The sequence below is a fragment of the Notamacropus eugenii genome, chromosome 2, assembly GCF_028372415.1.
Source record: "Notamacropus eugenii isolate mMacEug1 chromosome 2, mMacEug1.pri_v2, whole genome shotgun sequence".
NCBI lineage: Eukaryota > Metazoa > Chordata > Mammalia > Diprotodontia > Macropodidae > Notamacropus > Notamacropus eugenii.
The window spans coordinates 369,057,879-369,074,968 of record NC_092873.1 but is presented as its reverse complement, the minus strand read 5'-3'; the positions used below and the strand labels follow the sequence as shown (position 1 = coordinate 369,074,968).

General features: G+C 40.1%; 1 protein-coding gene across 2 annotated transcripts in view; it reads right to left on the bottom strand.

The window, feature by feature from the left end:
* SCPEP1 (serine carboxypeptidase 1) overlaps positions 1-17,090 on the bottom strand; it is a 37,439-nt gene that overhangs the window by 17,701 nt on the left and 2,648 nt on the right. The window contains exons 2-6 of one of the 2 annotated variants that reach the window (XM_072646777.1): positions 16,414-16,531; positions 10,506-10,654; positions 6,436-6,525; positions 4,976-5,131; positions 4,545-4,619 (exon numbers count right to left, since the gene is read on the bottom strand). In XM_072646777.1, the coding sequence (XP_072502878.1) occupies positions 4,545-4,619; positions 4,976-5,131; positions 6,436-6,525; positions 10,506-10,654; positions 16,414-16,471 (528 nt within the window). In that variant the 5' untranslated portion in view covers positions 16,472-16,531. Of the gene's footprint in view, positions 1-4,544; positions 4,620-4,975; positions 5,132-6,435; positions 6,526-10,505; positions 10,655-16,413; positions 16,546-17,090 lie in introns of those variants that run through there. The other variant, XM_072646778.1, reaches the window with a different exon arrangement.

Sequence of the window (17,090 nt, the reverse complement as noted above, 5' to 3'; positions counted from 1 at the left end):
CAGAGATAAAGACAAACCAAAATAACTGCACTGATATAAACTGCTCTTGGCTGGGCTGTGCCAATACAAGAAAAACAATATTAACTAAATCAGTATACAGATTCAATGTCATACCAAGCAAATTACTAAATTACCGTTAGATTAGAAATAATCACCACAAAATTCATCTGAGAAACAAAAGGTCAAGAACTTTGAGGGAAGTAATGAAAAAAAGTGGGAAGTACAAAGCAGGAATCATCAAAACTATTCAGTCTCATCTAAAAAACAGAAAATTTGATTTGTGATACAGTTTAGGTACACCAGACTCAGAAACTATGACACTTAGATAGTAGCATAGTGTTGAATAAATCAGGGAACCCTCACTACTAAGGTAAAGACTCCTTGGCAAAAACTGCTGGAAAAGCTGAAAAGCAGTTGGATAGAAATTAGGTTTGTGTTGATGGAATATTACTGTGCTGTAAGAAATAATGAGCTGGTGGATTTTAGAAAAAACATAGAAAGATTTGCATGAGATAATGAAAAATAAAATGAGCAGAACCAGGAAAGTGTTGTATATAGTAACAGCAATATTGTTTGAAGAAACCCTGTAAAAGACTAAGTTATTCTGAGGTTCAAATCAACTACAAAGGACCCATGAAGGATGATACTATCCATCTCTAGAGAAAGAACTAATAAATGGAAGTATGCATAGTATGTGGTATGAGTGTGTGTGTATGTATATACATACACATATGTATGTACATATAGATGCATGTATATACATACATACATATATACACACATACACACATATAGAGATGGATAGATATAGATATATGGTGCCCTTCTCTACTATGATGTTGGGAGGAAGGGAGACAGTTTGGAACTTCAAATGTAACAAAAATTAAATTTAAATTTAAAGAATTCTAAAAAAAGAAATTAGGTTTAGATCAACATCTCCTACTATCTGCTATTATAATTTCTAAATGAATAAGTAACCTACATATATGAAGTCATCTCCTAAACAAATTAGGAGTAGAGAATAACATATCTTTCACAACTATGACTAGAGAGAAGAGGAATGCCCATTAGTTGGGGAATGACTGAACAAGTTGTGGCATATGATTATGACGTGCTATAAGAAATGACAAACTGGTTTCAGAAAAACCTGGGAAGACCTATATGAATTGATATAAAGTGAGGTGAGCAGAACCCAGGAAAACAATCTACACAGTGACAGCAACAGTGTAACAATGATCAACTGTGAAAGACTTCGCTACTCTGATCAGTACAGTGATCCAAGATGGTTCTGAAGGACTCATGATGAAAATGTGTCAAAGTACATTTTACTTCATATGTGTAATGTGTATTGTATTTCTTGCCTTCTCAACGGGTGGGAGAGGGGTGGGGTGAGGAAGATAATCTAGAACAGGAAATAAAATAAAATGGAATTTTAAAAATAAGGGAATAAATACACATAGGACACAGAGAATCATGGTAGATAAAAGGGTCAGTTTTCACACAAACAAAATTAATGTAGTTTGAATACGAAGAAAAAAAGCTAATTGGGAAAAAAATCTTTGCTGCAAACTTTTTCTGATAAAGGTTCACTATTCAAGATATATGGTGTGTCTCAAAAGCTCAGTTTTAGACTAAAACCAAGAATCACCTACCCAGCAAAACTGAGTATAATACTTCAGGGGAAAAAATGGTCTTTCAATGAAATAGAGGATTTTCAAGCATATTTGATGAAAAGACCAGAGCTGAAAAGAAAATTTGACTTTCAAACACAAGAATGAAGAGAACCATGAAAAGGTGAACAGCAAAGAGAAGTCATAAGGGACTTACTAAAGTTGAACTGTTTACATTCCTACATGGAAAGACAATATTTGTAACTCTTGAAACATTTCAGTATCTGGGTACTGGGTGGGATTACACACACACACATGCACACACGCACACATACACAGAGACAGAGTGCACAGAGTGAATTGAAGAGGATGGGATCATATCTTAAAAAAAAAAATGAAGTCAAGCAGTGAGAGAGAAATATATTGGGAGGAGAAAGGGAGAAATTGAATGGGGCAAATTATCTCTCATAAAAGAGGCAAGCAAAAGACTCATTAGTGGAGGGATAAAGAGGGGAGGTGAGAGAAAAACATGAAGTCTACTCTCATCACATTCCACTAAAGGAAAGAATAAAATGCACGCTCATTTTGGTAGGAAAACCTATCTCACAATACAGGAAAGTGGGGGATAAGGGGACAAGCAGGGTGGGGGGCATGATAGAAGGGAGGGCATGGGGAGGAGAGTGCAATTCAAGGTCGACACTCATGGGGAGGGATAGGCTCAAAAGAGAATAGAAGTAATGGGGGACAGGATAGGATGGAGGGAAATATAGTTAGTCCTATACAACACAACTATTATGGAAGTCATTTGCAAAACTACACAGATTTGGGCTATATTGAATTGCTTGCCTTCCAAAGGGAAGGGGTGGAGAGGGAGGGAGGTAAAGAAGTTGGAACTCAAAGTGTTAGGATCAACTGTAATGTTCTTGCCACTAGGAAATAAGAAATACAGGTAAAGGGGTATAGAAAGCTATCTGGCCCTACAGGACAAAAGAGAAGATGGAGACAAGGGCAGAGAGGGATGATAGAAGAGAGAGCAGATTGGTCATAGGGGCAATTAGAATGCTTGGTGTTTGGGGGGAGGAGGGGATAAAAGGGGAGAAAATTTGTAACCCAAAATTTTGTGAAAATGAATGTTAAAAGTTAAATAAATAAATTTAATTATAAAAAAAGAACTTAAAAAAAAAGTTCAGTTTTAAGTTACAAAAACTGCACTAAGTTTTGGACACCCTTATAGGAAATTGCTACACATATATAAGAAAAAAAATCCACTCCTCAACACTTAGATAGTCAAAGAATATGATCAGGCAGTTCTCAAAAGAAGAAATGCAAGCTATCAATAATCATGTGAAAAAATGCTCCAAATTAATAATAATCTGAGAAATGCAAATTTAAACAACTCTGAGGTTCTACTTAATACTCATCAGATTGGCAAAGATTACCAAAGAGGGAAAATGACAAATATTAGAGACTATAAGAGGACAGGTACATTAAGTCACTATTGGTGGAATTGGGATGCAGTCCAACTACTCAGCAAATCATTTTGGAACTAAACTAAAATATCACTAAACTGTATGTACCCACTGAACCAGAGACACTACTTTTTTGTATTTAATCCTCAGATGTCAAAGACAGAGGGAAAGGACTTTTGTTGTAGCAAAGAACTAGAAACTAAGGGGTTCCCACCCATTGGGGAAGGCATGCACAAATTGTGTGGTATGTGAATGTAATAGAATATTCAGAGAAACCTGGGAAGACTTTTGTGAATTGATACAGAGTGGTGAAATGAGAAGAATTGAATAAATAAAAATTGAATAAATGAATAATTTATACTATGAGTGTAACATTGTAAAGAAATACTTAATATCAATGATCCAGTGCCTAATTATGCCTCCAGAAGACCGATGATAAAACATGCTTCTCCTCTACCTTTGAACTAAGATGTGATCAACCACAGGTGTAGAATGTGACATGCATTTTCAGCTATAGCCAATGTATGTACTGGTTTTGTGGGAATCTACTTATTTGTTATAAGGGTAAGGGTATAAGACATCTGGGGGAAGAAGGAAGAACTAAAAGAAGTGGAAATAGTGACAGTGATACTAAGAAAAAGGAAAAAAATTAAAGAAAAAGTTGCTGATGAAACTTTTTCTTTTTTAAAGTGAAGAGAGCAGAGGGAAGGTCAGAAGAGAACAGAGGCATGCAGGTTAGAACTACCATGCTAAATTTAAAATATTTATTAAAAAGCAAAACCCCCATAGGCAGTAGGTAGTGGAGATTCACAACTTCATATGTAATGCTCTTTTTTCTCTTCTTGGTACAGGGAAATCCTTGTGTTTGTTGATATCTGTCAAGTTCATAATATTAAAATTAGGAAGTATGGTACCATGCCATTTTGACCATAATATTTAAAAGAAAAAGTGTTTAAAATATAAACTTGGGGCTCCTTTGTTGTATGACCAATGTCAAAAGATGTTTACAAAGAAAAAAAATAGCTTCACTCTCCAGGGGCTTCCTTTCTACTGGGGGAGATAACATCTCTATACAAAACATGTACCTATTGACAAATACTGGTTTGAGTGATTGGACTGGAATACCTGACTGATACCAATGATAGTTTAATTCAATATTTAATTAAATAGTTTAATTCATATGATGCCTTTCTTCAAAAGAGCTCAAAGGTCTTTAGGTGTCCTTGATAGATGTGGGGTGTCAAGATTATTATCCCCATTCTGCAGATGAGGAAACTGAGGCCCAGGGAGGTAAATGACTTACCCTACAATCACATAGTGGAGCAGAAGCAAGAGTTCAGTTTCCCAGCCTATAGTACTCTCTCCCCCATTCAATGAAGATACATCAAATTTCAAAGTAGTATGGAAAGTATATCTTCCTTAAGTGTCTTCTGGAAACCAAAAGCCAAGTCTTCTCCCCTGTTACCTTGTAAAGCTCTAAGGAAATCCCAGCAGCCATCTTCCCTCCATAGGATTCTGAGAAAATGTAGAATGAATTTGTCTGAAGGAGAAAAAAATGTGTAGAAAAGTCAAAATTCTAAAGGTCTTCAAAAGGAACAAAGTCTATTCTATTCCACACTGTGTATAAGCAAAAATAAACCTGCTAAGGTTTCTTCTGAGCCATGATTTGAGTGTAATTAAGCCTTGATTAGGGTGTAGAGTCCAGGGCTCTTCTGTCAAGTTAATGTCAATTTTACCAGTAACTGATATCCTTATCTTTACAGAAATTACTCTAAAACTGTGTCACTGGATTGAGAGTTTAAAAAATTCACTTTAAAGGAAAAACATATTTGATCTGAGGGAAGCAACGTTGCTCCTGCTAGCACTGGTTCTGACCATCACAGAACCTTTGCTTACCTGAAACTCCGGCCGAGCTTCGAAAAAATTTTGTAGGAGAACCAGCAGGTCAGAAGCCACCATGTCAAGATTTTGGGCATATGCATCGCTCTGATTTACAAAGCTAAATCCAGTGCCCACCGGGTTATCCACAAACAGAAGACTGGCTGATTGTAGCTGTATATTATAAAAAAATGACAAGTGGTGAAGGCCATCAGCCAGACAATATTTCCCGAGCCAGCGTGTGGTCCACATAGTAGCAAAAAGTCTTATTTATGAATTGGGGTGAGGCTCTCCTACATTAGGATCTTGGGGCTTTTTTTTCCCCCCAGCAACATCAGACATATGAGTGTGGAGAGAAGGAAATTAATGTTTTCTACACCATCCTAGATTCTGCCTTCTTTCTCATAAGGCTGTACCACTTTAAATACTCAGGATCACAGGATCATAGATCTAAGGCTGACATTGAGGTCATCTAGTCTGACTGCTTTATTTTACAGATGAAGAAAGTAAGGCCCAGAAGGGTTGGGTGACACAACACTCTAGGGTTACACAAACCATAAATGGTGGAGATATCTGATAAGGCCCATGTGAAATTGCATCACTCCACTTTGACCAATGATTTCAAAGCAGTGGTATCATATTCAAGGACTATAAATAACACTGCCTGTTATCTCCCTCCATCTGCCTCCTGCTTTCCAAATTCAGTCTCACACTAGCCAGGATGCTCTAAGACATTTCTAAAGACTCTTAGAATGACAGAATGTCAGAGCTGGCAGAAATCTGAGAGAGACCCACATCTAAGCCCCATGGGTTATACTTGTGAAAGCTCAGGCCCAGAAATGAATGGTGCCTACATACTTAATATCACACAGAGCTGGACTGAAACTCTTTCCCACTTATGGTATTGTTTCTATTACAGAGGGTTCTTCCAAACACACCATGCTGCTTCAGTAGGGGGCTGAGAGGCTTGGGAAAAAGCAAAAATGGTCCTCTAACTGAGCATTAGAAGGGGGGAACACTGCCTTTAGCCATCAGAGGTTATCCTATAATATCATATAATAAAATAGAAGCAATGAATGTGTTATTATTCACTATTTGCCTCTGGAACTTGTCAGTCCAGGATTTAAGATTGCATGCTCAGAATTTCACTTGCTTATCTGCAAAAAATGCAAGACTAGATCAGACAGTTAGGCAGTTAGGTGGCACAGTGGATACAATGCTGGGCCTGGAGTCAACAAGATTCATCTTCCTGAGTTCAAATACAGCCTCAGACACTTTCTAGCTGTGTGACCTGGGTGAGTCACTTCACCCTGTTTGTCTCAGTTTCTCATCTATAAAATGAGTTGGAGAAGGAAATGGCAAATCACTATGCTGAAAAAACCCCAAATGAGGTTAGGAAGAGTAGGACATGACTGAAACAACTGAACAACAGCAAAAGATCAGCTCACAGCTACAGTTGACAATAATCTTCACTTTACCCAGGTAGTTTTCCTTGGTTTGAGCTCTACATCAAGGGGACCAATTTCCATAAAGTTTCCAAATCCAGTGCTGGAACCTCCTGGACCCCCCTATAATAAATAAATAGAAAGCAAATGACTACGTAAGTCAATAAAAAATACAGTCAAGTCACAACAATATAAATAAGGAGAAGAAAACAATGAAACTGAATGTTATGTAGTTGCCTTGGCTCCAGAGTAAAGAAAATGTGCTTCCCTCCCTTTTTTGTAGGCAATGCTGGGGAAGAGAGAACTGTGGGTGTGGCCAACTGTAGGCACTGTCATGTCTGGTTCGTACGTTGGGTAGTTTGGCTCAACCACTCTATTTTCTTTCTATTTTTATTCTTTGTGACAAGGGAGGGGCATGGAAACGGATGTATTCAGAAATGAAAATATCAATAATTATTTTAAAAAAGAAAATTACAGATTACACTGACAACAACTAGGTTATCTAATGCTCATTTTAAGGAGAGAGAAGACCTTACTAGGGAGTGCAGTCTCCCAGGGCTCTGGGCTCCAAACAGTAATGGGACTTAGATGCTACATGACCATGAGTTAGAGTATAGTATGTAGAGCTGAGAGAGAGCTTAGAGATAAACTAGTTCAAACCTCTCATTTAATAGGGAAGAAAACTGGGTCTCTAACAGGTTAAATGATTATTTCCAAATCCCACAGTCAAGTCAGCAGCAATGCCCCTAGATATCCAGGTGGCATGTTACTCTGTATAGACTGCCCTATTGCAAACAAAGGTCTCCTAACCCATAGCCCACTGTTTTTTCCACTACGCTACCCTCGGAGTCATAGTTCTACAGTAAAAACCCTGTTGACAAAAGTGACTGTGAACTGCTGAGGGGATCCCAGAACACGGGGCAACTGTGATAAAATGGGTTTAATGGCAGATTGGCCATTTCCATTTGGATGTCCCACAGACATCTCAAACTCTATACTTCCAGAAAAGAAGTCATCATTCCTTCCAAATTTCTTCCTAACTTCCCTATTTCTGTGAAGGGCACCATCAACCTACCAGTCATCCAGATGTGCAAGATCAGATTTATTTTTGACTTCTCCCTAGTGGAAAGAAGGGATAACTAGAATACTGATACGTCACTTGGATGCCTACTGTACAGTAACTCTAAAAACTGTGTAAAAGACTCCTCATAAAAACTAGCATTTCAGTGATGATATAACATTACAGGAGTCTAGAATCCTAAAATTAAATAGAACTTTAACGGATTATCAGATAGTCTAGTCCCCCATCTCCAACTCTCCAAGACTGTGTGGTCTGTTCTTATAGACCTCTATGCAAGAGATGTCATAACTTCCCTTTGAAAGCTATTCTAAAGCTTCAAAGCATCCTTGTGGGAAAGTTCTTCTGCACATTTAACTCAAATAACTCTTGTTTCAGCTAAGATTTATTTCTAGTTTCAGTCCTCTGGGGCAATAGCAAAGAGCTGATTATTAGCACTTATTTTGTATGTAAACCACTCTCAACCTTAAAGTACTATTTTCAAGTTATTAATTACTAAGATAGCCTGGAAATATTTGTAGACCATTGGTACCCTGGCTTTCAGGTGCTCTTTAGCCTTAGGATACAGTTAGTTTTACATCTGTTCCCCACAAAGGAGCACACTACCACTGGATGGGAGGAGGCAGCAGGAGGAGACATTTTATAGGTGGACATATTTCTTTTTTTTTTAAATTATTTTTAGTATTTTACATTCATTTCCATAAGGTTTTGAGTTCTAAATTTTCTTCCCCTCTTTCTCCTCTCCCCTCCCCAAGACATTATGCAATCTGATATAGACTATATGTCTACTATCATATTAAATTCCACATTAGTCATATTGCAAAAAAGAATCAGAACCAAAAGGGGAAACCACAAGAAAGAAAAAAAGAGAGAGAGAGAAAAGAGTATGCTTTGATCTGCCTTCAGATTCCATAGTTCTTTCTCTGGATGTGGATAACATTTTCCATCATGAGTCTTCTGGAATTGTTTTAGATCATTACGTTGCTGAGAAGAGCTAAGTCTATCAGAGTTGGTCATTACACAATTTCACAGTGTTCCCCTGGTTCTGCTCATTTCACTCAGCATCAGTTCATGTCTATACACTTTTTTCTGAAATCTACCTGCTCACCATTTCTTATGGAACAGTAGTATTCCACTACATTCATATAGCACAACTTGTTCAGCCATTTCCCAATTGATGGGCATCCCCTCAATTTCTAATTCATTGCCACCACAGAAAGAGCTGCTATAAATATTTTTGTACATGTGGGTCCTTTTCCCGTTTGCATGATCTCTTTGGGATACAGTCCTAGAAATGGTCTTGCTAGGGTCAAAGGGTATGCACATTTTTATAGTCCTTTGGGCATGGTTCCAAAGTGCTCTTCAGAATGGCTGGAACAGTTCACAACTTAGGTGGATATATTTCAAGGACATTTCTTCCAGAGAAGTTCTCAGCATCTCCAAGGTCAGGTATACCATCTGGGCCTCATCTGTTAATCTATCAGAGAATTGGAGCATGATAACTATACTGGAAGAATCATACTCTGTAAATTGTTAACTCATGAGATAGCCTGGGTCAACTTATGGGGGTGGGGGGAAGGGCAAGTTTTGCAAGCTTAGACTGCTATTTCTTTATTAGCTTATATGTAAAGAGAACACTACATGAGCCATCAGTTGTATTGGTGAAGATTTGATGGCTGGGGCAAAGTCATGCACAGGTAACCTAGAGTCTATGGCAACAAGACTATAGTCCTAAACTCTACCTGAAACATAGTTCCCCTCCCCCTCACTCTAGAGGCTGGTGACTTTACGGGGTAGGTGCTGCTATTTTAGAAAGGTCCTACCCTACCCTACCCTCCTGCTTAGCCCCTCCAGAGGTAATGCCTTTAAGAAGAGACAAAGCATTTTGCTCTACAAGTAGAGGAGAAAAACAAAATAAAAAAATCCCAAGGATACTGGAAACTGAAAACACTCCTAGAAGAGGAGGAAGGTGACTGCTATTCCCATAAAGGTATCTTCTGAATCTTCCAACAGGCTTTGTCCTATCACGGTTTCTGAGAGAACAGAATGCCTCAAGATGAAGTAGGAGAAGCAAGCAGCAGCAATCTTTCACAATTTGGCCTATTGTTGGCCATCTGTTTCAAAATACTTTTGATGACTGGAAGGGAACACACAGCAAATAAATCATCAGAGTAATTTTTTTTTTTTTGGCTTTGAAGTTTTATATTCTTTTTCTTCTCTCAAAATGTAGATCCCAGGACAATAGATTTAGGACTCATAATGACCTTAAAGATCTAGTCCAGGGGTGGAGAACCTGGGGCCTTGAGGCCACATGTGGCCTTCTAGGTCCTTGGGTGCAGCCTTTTGAGTGAGCCCAAGTTTTACAGAAAACATCCTTTTATTAAGGGGATTTGTTTTGTGAAGTTTAGAGTCAATCAAAGGGCCATACTAGAGGACCTAGAGGCTCATATGTGACCTTGAGGCTACAGGTTCCCCACCCCTGACTAGTCCAACTCCCTCATTTTACAGATGAGGAAGGTCATGGGATAGTGAGTAATTGGATTAGGATTTAAACCCAGCTCTTCAGATCCAAATTCTTTTTCTGTGGTCCCATGTGATAAGCTTGGATGGATTTTGTGGCTTCAGCCTTCATTTTCTTCAATTGTTCATGCTATTATTAACTTTACAATAAAATATTTTCATTTAAAAAAAAACTTTCAACAGAAGTCTCAGGAGACAGTCCTTAAACAAGTTCTTTAAAAGTGAAAATTAAAAATTCACAAAGTCTGGGACTAGTATTCATCCTTTGCACATAGGTGGTGGCTAAGTTGGCCATAGCTTCTGCCATAGCCTGATGGGCAAAGGATTGAAATCACAACCAGTGGAACTCCAGCTGACTGCTGATCCATTATTGAGGCTTCTCTGTTCTTGTTTTGGTTACCAAAGCACCTGGACGGGTCTTATTCCTCGTAAGTGCCAGAGAACTGACAGGAGGAAAAAAAAAGCTTTCGCTCACCTTTAATTAGAAATATGTGGGTACCCTTACCTGAAGCCACATGATCAGAGGCAGTTCTGTGAAGTTTTTGCAGGGATTGTTGGCATAGTAGAGCCACCAGAACATGGACGCGTTACTCCGGACTGTCACATAATCCCAGACTTCCTTGCCTTCTTCTACTGGTTGAATTCGAGCAGTGCCTAAAAAAAGAAGCTATATTTATCTATCTACCCATTCATTCATTCATTGAATAGTGCCCAAATAAAGGACATTGGCTATACTGGCTTGGGGTGGGGGGGGAGAATTTATTTCAGACTTCAGACTTTTATCTTCATGCTCCCTCCCCCCAATAGTACTACTAGTAGAGATGGTGGACATGATGGTAGGAGCAGCTTTTTCTCTTTTTCCCACATATTTTATACAAGAGGCAGCTTGTCAAAGCAAAAAACTAGCCTTGAGGTTAGAAAGATTGGCTCAACAGGAGAACATTGTACACAGTATCAACCACAGAGCGTGAGGACCGTTGCTGGTAGAACTAGCCCTTCATAGAAATGCAAGGACCTAAACATTCCCAAAGGATTCTTGAGGTAAAATGCCATCCACATCCAGAGAAAGAACTATGGAATTGGAATGCAGAATGAAGCAGAATATTTTCTCTTGTGTTATGTTTTGTTTTGGTTTGTTTTTTTCTCATGGTTTCTCCCATTCGTTTTGATTCTTTTATGCAACATGACCAACGTGCAAACGTGATTAATAAGAATGTATGTGTAGAACCCATATAAGATTGCGTGTCCTCTCAGGGCTGAGAGGGGGAGAAAATCTAAGACTTATAGAAGTGATTGTAAAAAACTGAAAACAAATTAAAAAAAAAAAAAAGGTTGGTTCAAGCCCTGCCTCTGACTATGTGACCCCAGGTAAGTCACTTAACCTCAAGGTTCTAGGAATATGCTCTGTAAGGCAGTTTTGTTGTTTAATTATTTCAGTCAAGACTGATTCTTTGTTATGCTTTTTAGGGTTTCTTGGCAAAGATACTGGAGTAGTTTGCCATTTCCTTCTCCAGCTCACCTCACAGATGAGGAAACTGAGGCAAACAGGGTTAAGCGACTTACCAAGGGTCACACAGCTGGTAATTGTCTGAAGCTGGATTTGAACTGAGGTCTTCTTGACTCCAGGCCCAGCGCTCTATCTGATGGGGTACAGCCTCTGAGAACCTCCTAGAATCTTCCCACTTAATCTGGTTTTTCATACCCAAATCTGTTACACTTAACCTAGCCTGGCTCTCCATTGTCTTGTTATCTCCCAGTGGCCTCCAGCTGTTTCCCACCTCTGTCAGTCACCCCAGTCTCAACAAAACTATGTGGCCACCTCCATATCTTTCCCATAGTCTTTCTGTAAATAAATTCCATTTCGCCTTCATGAAAACGCTCAGATTCAATCCAGCTCTGATTCTGTCTAGCTCAGATTCTATTTGGCCCACTTGTCAATACAAGTGTCACAAATAGTTGGGTGTCTTGATTCAATCCAACACGGTAGATCTTTAATAAACTTTATTTTACTTTGACTGAAAGAAGGCTTGGGTTGAATTCATTCAGCAACACCTGACATGTCAGTATTTTGGGGTCCCAAGATCCCAAACCTCAGCGTTATAGTTCCCTGACCTCATCTTATCCATCTAGCTGCCCCACCCCGAGGCAGTAGGGATGCTGATTTGAATTGGAACAGTTTCCCTAACAGGACCTTCTCATACCAAGGAAATCAAAGATCAAATCCAAAAGAATAAAAACAAAACCAATAACAAAAACCTCTCAAACTGACACTTAGGTGGCATTTTACTATTACAGTTAGCGTCACAAAGATCCCTGGAGAATCTAAGATGAGTATCTAAATTGTACACATGAAGGAACAGAGGCTGAAGGAGGTTCAAGGATTTGATCAAGGTCACACATTCTAAGCCAGGTTCAGTTCCAGACTCTCTGGGCTCCTACTGGACCTCTGCCCATAGCGATCATCTCCAAGCTAACAGATGCTTCACTTCCACGGTCTCCTCCTCTGAACCTGCATTTGAGTTAGTTTCCAAGTCAGCCATATTCATTCCAAACTTGGTTCAGCCCAATGACTCCCCAAACCCTTTCTGGGCCTAGCCCTCAGGTCTGTGCTGCCCTCCTCTCCTCTTTTCAGTTCTCTTTTCGTATGTTGTCTTCTCTCAGTGGGCAGGAATTGTCTTTTTTTTCCCAGTTGCATTTGTATCCTCACTACTTAGCACAGTACCCAGTACATAATAAGTGCTTAATAAATTCATTCTCTGTCTGTCTGTTGCTCTCTCTCTCTCATTGCAGACAGGACTAGAAAACAATTCTTTGGATTCCAAGTTCAATGCTACATACACTTTGGAATGATTGTGCCACTTATACTATAGTTCAATGATGGTTTTGCATTCTAAAACCTCTCTCCCCACACCCAGAATAAAAAATACAAAGATGAACCTAAGAATCGCTGACGCTCAGAAGCCTTTAGACAGGACCAAAATTAAGTTCAATAGAGCAGAATTTCACCAGTTTTTCTAAAACCTCCAAAGCATATTCACCTGTTGTTGTTGTGGTGGTGGTGGTGTGTGTTTAATCTAAAAACCTCTATGGTAGAGGAATTATTCTGTAAATCTAATCTAAATCCTTCATGCTACAGACTAACTCCACTTCCTACAACGCCTCCTTTTGTTGAGCACAAACCTTGCTCCTAAATGCCATTATAAATACCTTCACCTCACACCAGCATGGTATTTCTATATGAGGTGGAAAGTGGAACAGGGTTCAAAAATAAAGGGAGAGGAGGGCAAAAAGAAGTGGCTATTGCATCCCCATCCCTGACTTGATTGTTTCCTATTTCTTTCTCCCTTTAGCTCCAAACCTTCACTCTGTGGCAGAGGAATGATGATGATGATATGGACAATATAAGCACTTTAGCATTTGCAAAGGGCTTCACCAACCCTATGTCTTTTGTCTCACCCCAAAACACCATGAGATAAGGTAGATGAATATTATTATTATATTATAAATTATATAATATTATATATTATTATAAATTATTGTTATTTCTGTCTCACAGATATGAAACTGAAGATCAGGAAGATGACTTGCCTATAAAAGCACAAGATTGTTGTTGTTGTGTTTGTCCTTTCTTCACAAAGAGGACCATGACATGAAGATGATGACATGACTTGCATTGACTTTGATTTGAGTGAGGGAGGGCTGTGCAAGGTCACCAACCTCACTTTCTTCTCCAGAACCATCCAAAGGGCTGATACTCATCAGGACGACTAGAGATGGCCCAGGATACAAAGGGAGACCCTGGTCATTTTAGGCTAAGTTCTTGTCACATTCTCACTTTGAGTGAGATATACCCATTCAAAGAATAGGCCTCTTTAAGTAGTTACTCAAGGGATAGCCCCTTTTAATAAAAAATAAAAAATTCAATCTAGGAGGGGAAGACCCTCAGGATTCCTGGGTAAAAGAGGAAACAGTTACTACTTAGTATTTACAAGATATATACAGGGCAGAAGGAAGGAATTCTCAAGAGGGAGGACGTTAGTATTAAGGTAGACCGGAAAGGCTTGGGGAATGTGGGGTTTTGGCTGAGAAGGAAACCAAGGAGAGTCACCAGGTAGAGAGGAGAAGATGAGAGTAGAAATGGGGGGTACCTTGTGAAAATGCCCAGAGTGGGAGAGGGCATATCTTGTTCAAAAAGGCCAGAGTCACTGTATTATCGAGTACAGGAAGGAAAGGTACAAGAAGACTGAGAGGTAGGAAGGGGTCAGGGCATGAAGGGCTTTAAAAGACAAAACTAAGATGTTATTTCTGATCCTGGAGATAATGGGGAACCATTTTAGTTTGAGTGTGGGAGGAAAGAATGTGGCACAGTCAGATTGGCTTTTAAGGAAGATTCAGTAGCTGAGTAGAGGCTGGATAGAGTGAAGAGTGCAAATTAAGAGGAACAGAAAGTGGCCCTTGTCAGGAGACAGAAGGACAGCAGGAAATAAACAGATGCATAGTTTCTGGTTTCCATTCCCACTTTTGGAGATACTATAATAACAGCTGATATTTGATATACATCAGCACTTTATAAAATACTCTACATGCATGTTTTCATTTAAGCCTCACATGGATCCTGGAGAGGTAAGGTCTGTTATTATCCCCATTATACAGATGAGGAAACTGGGGCTCAGAGAGATTACTAAGTGACTGAGGTAGTTTATCTGGTTCTTCTTTATTCCAACTCCAGTCCTTTATCCACATGACGCTGTCTTTGAGTAGTTAGGTGGTGCAGTGGATAGAGTGCTGGGCCTGGAGTTAGGAAGACCTGAGTTCAAAGTTGGCCTTAGATACTTGCTGGCTGTGTGGCCCTCAGCAAGTCACTTCACCCTGTTTGCCTCGGTTTCCTCATCTGTAAAAGGAGCTAGAAAAGGAAATGGAAAACCATTCCAGGATCTTTTCCAAGAAAACTCCAAAATGGGGTCACGAAGAGTCCCTACAACAAGAATGTGTTGTCTTTAAGTCAGAGGAGAAGGGGGACATGCTGGAATTCCTACTTTATAAAAGGTAAAACTGTGGTATTGGGCAAGCTAGGTACCTGAAACTGAGTAGACTTTACCTCTAGAGTTCTGACTCCAAGTCTATCCCTCTCCATGAACCACTTGGCCTATGATAACAGGCAATGAGCACTAAATAGGAACAAAGTTTCCACTAAGGTCATGTGGCCTTTTTTGAGAAAAACTCCTTGAAATAAGCTGTGTTAAATCCCAATTTGTAAAACAAACAAGAGAAAATGAAGAAAGATTTATTGTTGTTATTGTTTGCATATAGGTGGGGACAGAAGAAAGGTTCTTATGATTTCAAACGTAGGGGACTCCCAGTTTTTTGGAAAATCCCTCACAATGAGACATTAAGTGACTTGCCCATACTCATACAGTTAGTATCCAAGACAGGACTGGAACCCAAGGACTGCCCTGCACAGGCTGCTTCTCAGAGCATCAAGAAGGTACCAGAGGGGGAAGATTTTCTTTTGTCTTGAAGAAACAAGACTCTTTTTAAAAGTTTCTTCTTCTTCTGAATCTTTCAACTCAAAATTTTGGAGAAGAGAACATCATTTAGCCCAGCCCATCCAAACACTGCACAAAAAGGGAAATCTCAACCCTGGGTTGAGACTACTACATTGCATGTGGGGACCAGCTCTTCTACACTGAGAAGAAAATAACCATTCACACTTACATATGGCTTTCCCTCACCATGACCCTGTGGAATGGGGCACATCCAGGCTGCTTCTTTTATAGATAAACAAGGCCCAGAAAACTTCCAAGTGAATTGTCCTCAGTCACAGCTAGTATATGTCCAAAGCAGGACTTAAACCCAGTTCTCAGAAGATCAGAGATCCAGCGTTAGAAGTCATCTGAGACCCCACTCCCACCCTCCATTTTACAGATGGGCTAGCTGAGATCCAGATTAAGGAAGTGACTGTCCAGTAACGAGATAACTTTCACATGTCTAGTAAGAAGCAGAGCCAGCATTCAAACTCATGCTCTGTTACTCCAAGTTCAGGGCTCTTTCTACCTCCTTTCATGAGAACAGTTCATTTAAAGAACGTCCTTCAGGTTTTTACAAAGTTCTTTCCCTAGGAAAGTCAGCAGCAAAAATACAATTAACTTCCCCATTTCACAGACGAGAAAACCTGAGGCTCTCTCAGGGTCCCATGGTTTGTAGGGGAAGAGGGGCTGGAACTCAGGTCTCCTGCCTCCAGCTCTGAACAAGGCAACTCTTAGCTTAGCTGTGGTTGTTTTTGTTAAAGTTAAAGTTTAGCCCCTGTAGAAACACAGTAGATGAAACCAACTAAAGGGAGAGAAGGGACAGCACCGAGTTCCCTCTGAGAAAAGCATCGGCCTCAGCTACAGCGAAGAAGGCGCCAAACCTACCCGGGCTCAGGCTCAGCAGCAGCAGCAGGGCAGTGCAGGGCCAGGGCACCAGCTCCATGATGAGTGCGGGGCCGGAGCAGCAGTCACGGCCGCAGCAGCAGGGCAGAAGTCATATGACCTACCGGATGGGCGGAGGAGAAAAAGGGAGCTGGGGAGGGCTGGCTTGGGGGGAGGATGTCAGTCATACTTTCTCCAGGGCTCCCTCTGGCCCTTCCACTGGGCTATTACACGGCAGGTGACAAAAAAGCCTCTACTTACCTCCTGGGGGAGCCACATAGAGGGTAGGGGTGGGGGAGTGGAGATTCGGCCTTCAAGCCCTGTCAGAAAGCTGTCACCCCATCTTTTGCTGATAAAATCTCTTACAGATATAATTGGGATGGGGGGTGGTGGAGAAGGGAAGATTCAAGGATGCTTGAAACAGGAATACAAGGGTCCCCAAGGGGATGCTGTAAAATATTGCCCCCACTATCTTTTTAAGCCTGGATATGTAAAGCCTGCTGTTATGACGATGACTGTGAGACAGAGACCTTGAAACTGGTTGGCATGGGCTGTCTTGATCCCCACCCCACCCCACCAGCTTCTAGGACCTAAGCACTGAAATGACCTTGTATTTATTTTTCAGCTATTTTGTAGATGGTGTACAGGATAGGGTGGTAGGGATGCAGTAAGGAAATCTT